General features: G+C 23.1%; 2 protein-coding genes and 1 long non-coding RNA gene across 3 annotated transcripts; 1 reads left to right on the forward strand and 2 right to left on the reverse strand.

The window, feature by feature from the left end:
• Nucleotides 1–2,639: 2,639 nt before the first annotated feature.
• On the reverse strand, nucleotides 2,640–7,746 carry LOC134831913 (uncharacterized). The gene is made up of 3 exons (XR_010162027.1): nucleotides 7,489–7,746; nucleotides 6,931–7,061; nucleotides 2,640–2,907 (listed from the first exon to the last, which is right to left on the reverse strand). It is a non-coding gene; the product is annotated as an uncharacterized LOC134831913 (long non-coding RNA).
• A 222-nt stretch (nucleotides 7,747–7,968) lies between these two features.
• Nucleotides 7,969–9,580, forward strand: LOC134831358 (Y+L amino acid transporter 2-like). The gene has a single exon (XM_063845077.1). The coding sequence runs from the start codon at nucleotides 8,034–8,036 to the stop codon at nucleotides 9,510–9,512; it is 1,479 nt and encodes a 492-aa protein (XP_063701147.1). The 5' UTR covers nucleotides 7,969–8,033; the 3' UTR covers nucleotides 9,513–9,580.
• Nucleotides 9,581–11,108: 1,528 nt separating this feature from the next.
• On the reverse strand, nucleotides 11,109–11,972 carry LOC134829129 (phospholipase A2 inhibitor beta-like). Its single transcript, XM_063842125.1, has one exon. The coding sequence runs from the start codon at nucleotides 11,970–11,972 to the stop codon at nucleotides 11,109–11,111; it is 864 nt and encodes a 287-aa protein (XP_063698195.1).
• Nucleotides 11,973–13,071: the final 1,099 nt, after the last annotated feature.

The following is a 13,071-nucleotide window of genomic DNA, read 5'->3' on the forward strand; positions in this document are numbered from 1 at the left end:
AGTATAAATGTCCGAAAAAAAAGGAACAGGAAATAATAATATGACCGTTCACATTCACATGTTACCCATTTCACTCATTTTTATCTGCCATGAGCTGACAAAGTTTGTTTTATTAGGTAGCATTAGTAAACAATCCATCACACTTCGTGTTCTTTGTTTTTCATATATGAAGAGGATGGACATGATTTTTATTAAATAATTTTTTTTTTAAATTAATTTTTTAATTAAAAATTTTTTTTGTTAATTTAAATTAAATTAAAATTTATTTAAAAAAAAATTTCTAATAAAAAATTTTTAAATATTTTAACTTTTTAAATAATTTTTAAATTAATAAATTAAAATTAAAATATTTAAAAATTTTTTATTAGAATTTTTTTTTAAATAAATTTAAATGATTTTTTTTGTAAATAAAGTGTTTTCCAAAATTTAAATTTATTCTATTTAATTTAATTTTTTTAAATTAATTTTTATTATTTTTTAATATTTTTTAGATAAATTTAATCATATTTTAAGAATTATTTAATTTTAATTTTTTTATTTTTATTAATTTTATTTTTTCAGAAAAAATAATAATTTTTTTTTTATTGAAAATAATTCTGAACAATAGAAATTTAACTCGAAAAATAGAAATTTCCAATTTTAATATTTTTAAATTTTTTTTTTAAATTTATTAAAATTATTTTTTCAAATACTTACAATAGGTATTTAATTTTTAAAAGTCGAAAATAGACATGCTAAAAAAATTATTATTTAAAATTATTTTAGAACTAAGATAAATAACATTTTAAAAAATATTTTTTTTTTAAACTTTTAAAAATATTTAAAAAAAAAATTTTTTTAAAATAAAAATTTAAAAAAAAAAATTTTTTTTTTAAAAATTTTTTAAAAAAATTTTTATTTTAATTTTTGTAATATTTCCTGATCCATTTTAAGAAAAAAAAATTAACTATAATTTTTTCAGAATTTTTCAAAACTCTCAAGTCTTTAAAAAATTTAAAAAAAAATAAATTTTTGAACTTCTATATTATTCAAGTTTTCTTGAAATTACATTTTTTTTTTTGAAAATTAAAAAAAATTGAGATATCAAATTTTTGAAATATTTTTAGATTCATTTTAATTTAAGGGTAAATTTTAATTAGTTTTATTTTTTTTTAATTTTGTTTTTTATTTATTATTTTTTTATTTGAAAATAATTTATTTTCATTCTTAATTTTTTTTTTATTTTAATTTTTTAAATAAAAATCGACACCCTATCAATTCATCAACATGTAAGTAAGTTAACAACCTCAGCGAAACACACAATGCTCTTCTATTAACCACATTAACAGCAATAGTAGCCTGATTGGCGGTATTTGTCACGCAATCATTAACATTTACTACACCAAATACATTTATTCAACGTCACAAAAAAAAAAGTTCATCGTCAATGTGAATAATTCGGAAAATTCGGTTATTTACCCCGGACAGAAAATAAATATAGGTAACGACGACGCTTTGTCTGGCACAACCTTGATACAGTTTAAAACCACAAACACCTTTTGCCATGTAATACTTCGTGTAATGCTCGATTTTTTTTGTAAACAACCTACATTTTCGCATCTACGACACAGAAATCTGCGAGAGCAAAACTCCTATTTCGAGACATTTAATTTCTATTGCACATGTGCATTAAAATTCATGTTAAGAGCCTTGTTCTGCTTCATACATATTTTATCGTTTGCAATCACGGGAGTCAAAGTGGTCCATTAAAAAATTATCAATTTTTTGTTTTTCATCGAATTTCAAGTGAAAAATCAATTTTTTTGCTCTGAAAGACGAAAAATTATGAAAATCATATTTTTCATGTAAAAGTAAAAATTTTTATCTTTTTGTGTCATCATGATGATAAATAATAATATTTATTTTGTTAAATCACGTGCCTTATCTCGAAACCTTCAGATGCTAAATCGTTTTTGTCATAAAATGACGACGATGGAGAAAACTGATAAAAATAAAACCGCAATAAGCCCAACGAGATTTGTTTACAAAGTTCTTACAAATTCGTCTCTAAGCTCTTTTTTCGTGTTGGTAACGCACATCAAACAACAAAAGTGACTATTAATAGACAAGACAAGCTGATAAAATTATGACGCGTTGAGAAACTTTTTTTTTTTTTGATAATTAAAGAGGTTCAAGTTAATCATTAAAATATAAGCAAACATTGTCTGGACTTTTTTTATTAATTTTTTTTATAAGGCTTATGGGAAAATGAAATAATGACAAAAGCTAACGTTGATTAAAATTTATAATTTTTTTTGTGCCTCTGCCATATGTTATGAAAAGTGCCTTATATTGATATAATTTTGGAATTATTTTACCTTATTGATAATTTTATTTTTTTGGTAATTCATCGTATAAATAAAAAATAATTTTGATTAGTATTTTTTTTTATAAAAATTATTTTTTTGGATAAAAATTCATTTAATTTTTTTTTTTTTGAATTTTTATCCAATTAATTTATAATTAATTAATTATTTTTTTTTTAAATCTAGGCAAACTCTTAATAATAATTAATAATAATAAATTTTCTATCAGTTTGGGGGTTTCTTGCACAAGGAAGAAGATATGTAAAAATGACAAAAAAAAATTAATTAAGTGAAATTTCAACTTACTTCTCGTCAGGCGGAGGAGGCAAAGCTCCGTCTCCAGCTTCGCCGCCGGCTCCGGGAGAACGTGGGGGTGTCTTTTCACCTTCCATCATGGCAAGAGGAGCTTCTGGGGGTGGCAATGGACTCACAGAGTTTGTATCCATCAAAACGTTCGGTCTCTTAAAAATACGCCTTAGCGGTTCCAACGCGTTGTCTCTCTTTGGTAAACCGCTCAAAAATTGAATTTAATTGAAATTTGTTGGGGGGTGCAAAAGGTTTTCTGAAAAATAAAAAAAAGACATAATTTTATTAAAAATGTATTTTTAAAAAGTTGAAAAAAATATTTAAACTGACATAAAAATATTTAAAAGTTTAAAATAATAAAAAAAATTGTTAAATTAATTTTTAATAAAAATTTTTATTATTTTTTTCAAAGTTTATTTATCATTTAAATAATTTAAAGTAAAATAAAAATATTTTTTTTTTAAGTTAATTTATTTTAAAAAGTTATTATTGAAAAATTAAAATATTTTTAAATATTTTCAAATTTTTAAATATAATTTAAATTTTTTTTTCAATTAATTTAAAATTTAAAATTAAAAGTAAAAAATCATTTTTTAAAAATTAAAAATAAATATTTTTTTTTATAAATATTTTTATTTATTATATTTTTTTAATTAATTTATAAATAATTAAAAAAAAAAAATTAATTAAAATAATTAATTAATAAAAATAAAATTTAAATTAAAATTTGAAAATAAAAATTAATTAAAAAAATTTCTATACATTTTTTTTAATATAAAAAGTAAAAAATATATTTTTTAAAAATATAAAAAAAATAAAATTATTTTGGAAAATAATTTTTTTTTAATATTTAATTTTTTTTAATTTTAAAAATAATTAAAAAATAAGAAAAAATTTAAAATTTTAAAATAATTTTAAAAAAGATAATTAATGTTTTTTTAAATATTTTTTTTAAATTTAATTTATCAATTAATTTATTAAAAATAGAAAAAAATATTATTTAAAAATTTAAAAAATAAAATATTAAAATTTTTGAATAATTTTCGAAAAAAAAAGTTTATTTTTAATATTTAAAAAAAAAAATAAATAAATATTGAAAAAAAAAATATAAAAATATTAAAATGATATGTTTATGATATTTTAATGTATTTATTTATATTAAACATCCGATCTGCATAAAACATTATGTGGCGTGACGTAGCAAAGGGTCTGATTAACGCAACATGTGAAGTTTAAACATTTTATAGTTTCTTTTTTTCTTCATGCGGTTTGTACTAATATTGTTTTAAAATGTTTAACATCTGTTCTATATCTCTAATATGTACAAGATTTGTTCCAAACATGGCAGTAAACTCACGATTTTCTTGTATGACAATTTTTCTCACATTTTTATGAATTTTGAAAGTTCTTTCGTCTCTTCCTCGAAATTTAAATGTTTTATTCGAAATAAAATGCGCTTAATATTTTTCTTATTGTCAAAGGATTTTCAAGAATTTTTGCTTCAAAAAATCATGTCACGTCAAAAGAATAAAATTTTGTTATTTTTAGTCATCGCAGACAAATGTTACATTTGAGCAGGAGAAGAAAAAAAAATATAATTAATACATGTTTCAATTGATGTGTCATTCACTTCTCTCGAAAATATATATTTTCTTGCTGTTACATAAATCTATTTAATTTATGAGTGCTTCATTATTTTGGAGTTGAATTGAGTGAGAATAATGTTTGTTTGTTCCAAACAACTTTTGGGAGTGTAATTGTTTGGATGTGTAATTACAGCAACGGATTATTGTTTGTAACAAAAAAGAATTAAATTTCATAGAAAATCTTTCTTTTGTGAGTTTTTGTTCTGAATTTGGCTTTGTTTTTGTTGAAAAAAAGACATAAATTATAGTTTTTTATTAAAAATTTTAAAATGTTTTAAAATAATAAGAAAAAAATTATTTTATAAAAATAATTATAAATAAATATAAAATATTTAAATATAAAATAAAATTAAATTTGAATTTTAAAATTAATTTTAAATAAATAATTTAAAATAAATTATTAATTAAATTATTTTTTAAAAAATAATTTATTTTTATTTAAAATATTTTTTTAATTAATTAAAAAAAATATTAAATAATATTATAAGTGATAAAAAATTCAAAATAATTTTAAAAAAAAAAAAAATATATTTAAAAAAAATTATTTTAAAGTTTTTTTTCAATAATTTTTAATTAATTATATTTATTATTTTAATTAATTAAAAAATAATTATTAATTATTATTAATTATTTTATTTATTTTAAATTTTATTAAAAATAATTATAAATTATTTTTTTTTAAATTTTATTAAAATAAATTTTTTTTAATTTTATTCATATTAATCATTAAAAAACTAAACTTCAAATAACAAATAAATACAAAAATAACCACAAAAAATAGAAAAAAAATCCTACAAAGACGAAGCTTTTGTACCTTTGCCAAATTTAAAAACTTTTAACATTTTCTTTTCATTTTCCGACACAATTTCCGTCATTATTGATGTTTTTCTTTCATACCTTTTCCGAAAAAAAGGATTCTCATTATTACAAACTCATTATAAAAATAAATAAATAAGAAAATACCGGAGAGACTCATTAATGATAAAAGTATAAAAAAATACGAATATTTGTCTTTCAAACACAAATTTACCTTTTTTATATTCATTAAGATTTTACCTACTTGTCAATTATCTCTTTATCTAAATGAAAAACTCTTATCAAAAAGTTGTTCAATGCGAAAGTGCTCTTCGAATCTTTTCAGGTTAGGTAGTTATTTTATCTTTTATTTGTTATGATTGAAGTAACTTGAATGGCGTCTTGACGATACTTCTTGATATTTATCTTTTTTTTTATTAAATATTATTATTATTATTGAAAATGCCGAAATATTTACTTTTTAACATAAAAAAATAAAATTTTGCGTCTCTTTAATTAAAAATATTAAAAAAAAATTTCAAAATTAAATCTTGTCACTGATGCGGTGAACTTGTTGTCACACAATGACACAATTTTAATACCGAAAATGGAGTAAAATGTGACAAAATTGCTTGGAACGAGTTTTTATTTAAACATTAAGCTTCCCATGGTTCATGTTGCGATGCATATTAAATATGATGAATGAATAGTTGAGTGCCCGCACATAAAAAATTCTATGAGAATTCCTTTAATTTGTCCACTTCTTGCTTTTATTCTGCACTTTTTTCGTGATTGTTACAAATTTTATGAATAAAAGAAGCATATACTGGCTGTACAGTTGAAAAAGAATTTATAATTCAGAATATTTATGCAGTGACAGACAGAAATTGTTCGGTATTTGGATGAATTTTTTGGTTGTCTCGACTGAGATTATGATAAAAAAAAATATTTGTGATTTTTTTTCTTATTTTATAAAATATTTTCAACTTTTTTAAAACTTATTTTTTAATAAATTAATTAATTAAATCAAATTAAATTAAAATATTTTTATAAAAAAAAAATTAATTTTGAAAAATATTTTTCGATTACTTAAAATAAATAAAATTAAATTAAAAAAAAATTAAATTTTTTTTAAAAAAAAATTTTTTTAATTTTTTTATTTATTTATAAAAAATTTTAAAAATTAAGATAAATTAAAACTTTTAAAATTTATTTATTAAAAAAAAATAATTTAATTTATTTTTTTCATAAAATTAAATTTTATTGAATTAATTTTAATTTTAAAAAAATTTTAAATACAATTTTTTTTTAATTATTTTAATTTTATTAAAAAATAATTAAAAAAAATTAAATTTAAATTAAATTTTCTAAAAATTTTTTTTTTTAAAAAAATTATTAAAAATTAAAAAAAATAAAAATTTTTTATCAAATATTTTTAAATCTAATTATTTAAATAAAAAAATTAAAATTTTAATAATTTATTTAAAAAATTAAAAAAATATTAATTAAATATTTAAAAAAATATTATTTTATCTATTAAAAATAATAAAATTAATTAAAATTTTTAAAAAATTTATTTATTTAAAAAAATTAAAAATGAATTTATTTTTTTTATCAAAAATATTTTAATTGAATTTAATTTAAAAAATTTTTTTTTAAATTTAAAACAAATTTAAAAATAATATTTATTTAAAAAAAATAATTTTTTAAATTTTAAAAAAAAAAAATTAAAATAAAAATAATTAAACTTATTTTTTTTTTCTTGCCATTAAAAATTAAATTATATAAAAAAAAAATTAAAATACAATAAATTAAAATAAAATATAAAAAAAACTTACCGTGTGAATAATTCAAAAGGATCCTTTTAATTTAAACACTTTTTCAATTATTTTTTCACTTATTTAATATTCTGTTCAAAAAAATACTTTTTTTTTCCTTTCACTGTTCTTCCGCTCTTCCGTTCTGAAACCTATAAAAAATTTAAAATTTTTCTCATTCACTCGAATTTTTTTCATGAAATGCTTTGTTGTTCTGTGTGTCAAGTAAAAATCTTTTTTTAACTTTTGAACTTTTCAAATCTTTCAAATAAAAACTTTTTTTTTAATTCAAAAAATATATTTCTGAAAATTTGTAAATTTTTAGAGCGCGCGCACTTTTTTCACAAACTCCCTGGAAAATGAATTTCCTTTTCGCGATGTATGTGTGTTATATATGTATTTATGTGTAAAATGTAGTTTTTATCACTAAAATTTTTTTTCATCACTAATTTTCGGGACTTTTTGCGTGAAATTCTCCCAAATTTTATGTCAATTCAATTTTTGGGATGTTCAAGTGCAAGATTTCCCCAAAATTTGCGATGAAAAAATGATTTTTAGATATTTTTCACAATTTTTAACCTCGGACAGATGAAATTCCGACACAAACACTTCTCGTATTTTTCGCACAAACACGGTTAACGCCCGTATTTTCCGAAATTTCTTCCTTTTTCACTCAGCAACCGATCAGAGATGCTGCATATGTACCACTCTCTCTTTTCTCTCTCTCTTGAAAAATTGCTGCGACGAGCCTGCCTCAACGTAGAAAATGTTTCAAACCGAGTAACTCACTGAACTTCGTCGTCAAACAAATATCATTGCTCCGAATTTTTTTTATTTTTTTTTATGCGAGACACGAACGTCTGGATACGCAGAACGCTGATAACCAACTGAAATTTATTAGTTGTCGTCGTCGTCACCCCCCAAAAAATCGGGAACTCACACAGCATTCAAATGCAGTTGCGCGCTTAATTTTTTTTATTGCGCATGCGCAGAATTTCTCTCCATATGGAGTCAGTGGCGTTTAAGATTTAGTAATGTGACATCACAAAATTCGTCATTAGTTGAAATTTTAACATCAAAAAAAGTGAAATTTGTAAATATTTACCTGTAGCCATCCAAAAATCATGGAAAACGAAGCCCTGACAAAACGCAAGTCCACGGGGAGTCTCAAGGAAAATGACGTCGCGCCACAGGAAGAAGAAGAAATCGGGTTGAAGGCGAAAATGACGCTCATGAACGGCGTCACAGTTATTGTTGGGTCCATCATTGGTTCAGGAATCTTCATTTCGCCCACAGGAGTCCTCATGAACACAGGCAGCGTTAATATGGCATTGATAGTTTGGGTCATCTCAGGCCTATTTTCGATGGTAGGAGCTTATTGTTACGCCGAGCTGGGTACAATGATCAAAAAATCGGGCGCAGATTACGCTTACCTCATGGAAACGTTCGGACCGTTCATGGCTTTCATCCGTTTGTGGATCGAATGTATGATTGTGAGGCCCTGTTCGCAAGCAATTGTCGCCCTGACCTTTTCCGTGTACGTTTTGAAGCCATTTTTCCCGGATTGTCAACCCCCGGATGATGCAGCGAGGCTTTTGGCGTTCTGTTGCATCTGCATCCTGACTTTTGTGAATTGCTGGGATGTCAAATGGGCGACGGCGGTACAAGATGTCTTCACATATGCCAAACTTTTGGCGTTATTTATCATCATTGGAGCTGGATTGTACTTTTTGTTCACGGGACACACGCAATATTTCACGTTTGACAATACGAAACACGAAATTACGTCGTTGGCGTTGTCTTTTTATTCGGGACTTTTCGCCTATAACGGATGGAATTACTTGAATTTCATAATTGAAGAGTTACAGGATCCCGTGAGGAACTTACCGAGAGCGATTGCCATCTCCTGTACACTTGTGACGGTCGTTTATTTCTTCACAAATGTCGCTTTTTACACGATTTTGTCGCCCGTGGAGGTTTTGGGGTCCGAAGCTGTGGCCGTTACCTTCGCCGATCGCTGTTTCGGGATGTTTGCGTGGACCATTCCCGTTTTCGTCGCTCTTTCAACCTTTGGAGCTGTAAATGGAATTCTTCTGACATCATCGCGATTATTTTACGCAGGTGCCTGTGAAGGACAAATGCCCGAAATTTTGACGATGATTCAAATTCAACGACTTACCCCGACGCCAGCGGTTCTCATCATGGCTCTCCTATCCTTCCTTTATTTGATGTCTTCGAATATTTTCGCGCTAATTAATTACGTTGGATTCGCGACTTGGTTGAGCATTGGAGCTGCTGTCCTGTGCTTGCCTTGGCTAAGATGGAGACAACCCGATCTCGAAAGACCCATCAAAGTTAATTTGCTGTTTCCGATCTTTTATTTGCTGGCGACGCTTTTTGTCGTGATTGTGCCGATGATTGCGTCGCCAGTTGAGACGGGATACGGATGTCTCATGATATTGTCGAGTATTCCAGTTTATGTGGTTTTTATCGCGTGGAAGAGTAAACCGAGATGGTTCAATAATATGCTGAGTTGTGTGACGTCGTTCTTGCAAAAGGTGTTGATGGTTTTGGGAAAGTCAAATAAACCGGCACAAGTTTAAATTTAGAGTTGATAAGTTTGAGAGGATGAGAGAGTGTTACTTAAGGCTGATGCAATGAGCAAAAGTGTTTCCAATTTTAAAAAAAAAAATAATTAAATTTTTGTTGAATTTAAATTAAATTTATTAATTGAATTATTTATTTTTTTTTATTTAAATTTTTAAATTTATTTATTTAAAAATTAAATTTAAACTAAAAAATTAAATTTAAAATTAAAATTAAAAAAAAAATTTTTTTTCAAAAATTAAATTTGAATTTGAATTGTAAAAAAAAAATTTTTAATTTTTTTTTTAATTTTTTTTTTATAAAATTTTAAAAATTATCTTTAATTTGAAAAAAAATATTTTAATTTTTTAAAAAATTTTATTTTTAATAATTAAATTTAAAATTTAAAAATTTGACAATTTTTTTTTTTTACTTTATTTAAAATTTAATTTAATTGTTCCAAAAATTTTAATTTTTTTTATTAAAATTTTTAAATTTATTATTTAAAAATTATTAAAAATTTAATTTTTTAAAAAATTTTAAAATTTAAATTAAATTTAAATTTTTTTTTTTAATTTTTTAAAATTTTTTTTATTTTCAAAATATTTTTTATTAAGTTTTAATTTATTTTACAATTTTGTTAATTTTATTTTTTATATTAAATTTTTAAATTTTTTTATATTTAAAAATAATTAACTATTTTTTTTTAATTTCAGAAGATAAAAAAGACCAAAAATATTTAGAATTAAATAAAAACTTAAAATAAAATTTAATTAAAAATTTTAAAAATCACAAAAAATAAATGTTAATATTTTTAAGAAATTAATTCTCGCTAAAATTAATTTTTTTTGAGAACTAATTATAATAATTAATTATATAGAAATTATATATAATAAATTATTATATAATTTTAGGAATAATTTTTTTTAACAAAAAATATATTTTTATATTTATTTTTATTTAATTTTATTTATTATTTATTTATTTATTTATTTTTTTTTGAAAAATAACCTCAAATAAAATTTTCTTATTTAAAAAAATAATAATTAAAAATTCCTAAACATCAAAAAAATATCCATTCAAATTTTTAAATAAATATTTAATTTTATTATTTTTCATGTTTTTTTTTTTAGAAAAAATAGAAGAATATCATATCAAATTAAAATTAAAAAAAAACAGCCAAAAATTTCCTTAAATACGTAAAAAAAAAATCTGAAAAATTATTATTTAACTTTAAAAAAATTTAAAAATTCGTAAATGTCAATTCAAAAAATGACCGTTAAAAATTTTAAAATATTTTTTTTTTTTGATAATTTAAATTTTTTTAAATATTAAATTGATGGAAATTAACTAAATATATCAAAAATTTTGCTCATTGCATCGGCTGTAGAAAAATATTAAATTGGCTTAAATTTGAAACGTAATGATCTGCATTTAAAAAAAATGTTAAAAAAATGTTAGTTCGTTTATTTATCGTGTGTTTTAGTTGTGCTTTGAATTGTCTAACGAACATTCCAACAAAAAAAAGAATACTATTTACTGAATTTAATGTAACGAAAAAGATTGATTGTTGACAATAATAAACTATTAATCGTTATGCTGAAGAAATTTTCTTAGTTTTTCTGTAGAATTAGAATTTTCACACAAAAAATCGCTATTAAAACCGAATTTTTTGTTAATTTTCGGCTTTTACTTCCTTCATTTTTTTCAAATTTCATCATGCAAGAATTTCTTAATTCGTATTCCTCGTCAGGTTCGCAGTCATTTTGCGTTAAAGTTCTGTCAAAAGTTATATTTTTCTCCTTTAAAACTTTTAAAATTTCCTGAAATTCGCTGCATTTGATCTCGTTGTACTTCAAATGAATCGTGTTGAGTTTCGATAAGTGACGCACGACTTCCGACGCGTCAAACTCGAGTAATTCATTGCTTTGCAGTGATAAAAGACGAAGATCCGTGAGCCCAGAAAATGTTTCAGGATGTAAAAAACGTAAATTATTATACGACAAGTAAAGTTCTTTCAGTTTTTTGAGTCCATGGAAAATTTTTACGGGCAAACATCGCAATTTGTTTGTGCTGAGGAACAAATATTCGAGATTTTTGTTTGATTTGAAGGTTTTTTCATCCAAATATCGCAAATAATTCTTCATTGCGTCGAAATTGCTTAATTTTTCACATGATTCCAAGGCATTTTCGTTGATTTTTTCCAAAGCAATCGATTGTAATTTAAATATTTCCGTGTTCCGGAAGGATTTGCAAAAGTCAGACGTTAAAACGGAAATTGATGACTTGGAAACAGTGACTCGGAAGACTTCTTCTCTGATATTTGAGTTGAAAATTAGCGTTTCTTCGGTTTTGTTGAAGTTGATATTGGTTAAAGAGCAATGTTCGGAATTCATTGAAAGACAATCGTAGCTGATGGTTGCGTTTTGAAACGAAATTCGGATCAAACAGAAGCAGGTGAGTAAAAAAAGCTTCATTTTTTGTCAAAAGTTGGAAGGAAACTGAATCTGTTGAGGGAAAAAAAGTATTTATAAAGAAAAAATTAAATGGTGAGTAATTTTTAACGGAAATGTAGTTCCTTTTATAAAAATAAATTGAAATTAAAATAAAAGAAGTCAATATTAAGTCCTTTCTTAAATAATTTTTGATAAAATTTGCTTTATAACGCTTTTTCTTATAAATATAAAATATCGTTATGAACCATCCAAAATTAATTTTTTAGCTGGAAGTGAAAATTAATTTCCTCATTTGATATCCTTACATTAGCTGGAAGTTGTTTCTAAAATTCAATTTGAAGAACGGTGATTGGCTGAAATTTTTTTTGATCAATTTTTTTTGCTAACATCTTTAAAAGGCTCCTGTACATCGAAAACGCAAAATTTGGAAAAAGTCCAAAACAAAAGTTGTTTCTAAAGACAAAACCTTCAATTTGAGACGGAGAACGGTAATATAACTCAATTTTTAAAAATCGGTACATGAGCCCTCATAATAAGAGGATTTTGGCTGAAATTTTTTTTCATCAATTTTTTTTGCTAACATCTTTAAAAGGCTCCTGTACATCGAAAACGCAAAATTTGGAAAAAGTCCAAAACAAAAGTTGTTTCTAAAGACAAAACCTTCAATTTGAGACGGAGAACGGTAATATAACTCAATTTTGAAAAATCGGTATGTGAGCCCTCATAATAAGAGGATTTTGGCTGAAATTTTTTTTCATCAATTTTTTTTGCTAACATCTTTAAAAGGCTCCTGTACATCGAAAACGCAAAATTTGGAAAAAGTCCAAAACAAAAGTTGTTTCTAAAGACAAAACCTTCAATTTGAGACGGAGAACGGTGATCTAATTTTTAAAAATCTCAATTTTTTACAAAAATGGGTACATGAGCCCTCATAATAAGAGGATTTTGGCTGAAATTTTTTTTCATCAATTTTTTTTGCTAACATCTTTAAAAGGCTCCTGTACATCGAAAACGCAAAATTTGGAAAAAGTCCAAAACAAAAGTTGTTTCTAAAGACAAAACCTTCAATTTGAGACGGAGAACGGTAATATAACTCAATTTTTAAAAATCGGTACATGAG

The sequence above is a fragment of the Culicoides brevitarsis genome, chromosome 2 (assembly GCF_036172545.1).
Source record: "Culicoides brevitarsis isolate CSIRO-B50_1 chromosome 2, AGI_CSIRO_Cbre_v1, whole genome shotgun sequence".
Taxonomy (NCBI): Eukaryota; Metazoa; Arthropoda; class Insecta; order Diptera; family Ceratopogonidae; genus Culicoides; species Culicoides brevitarsis.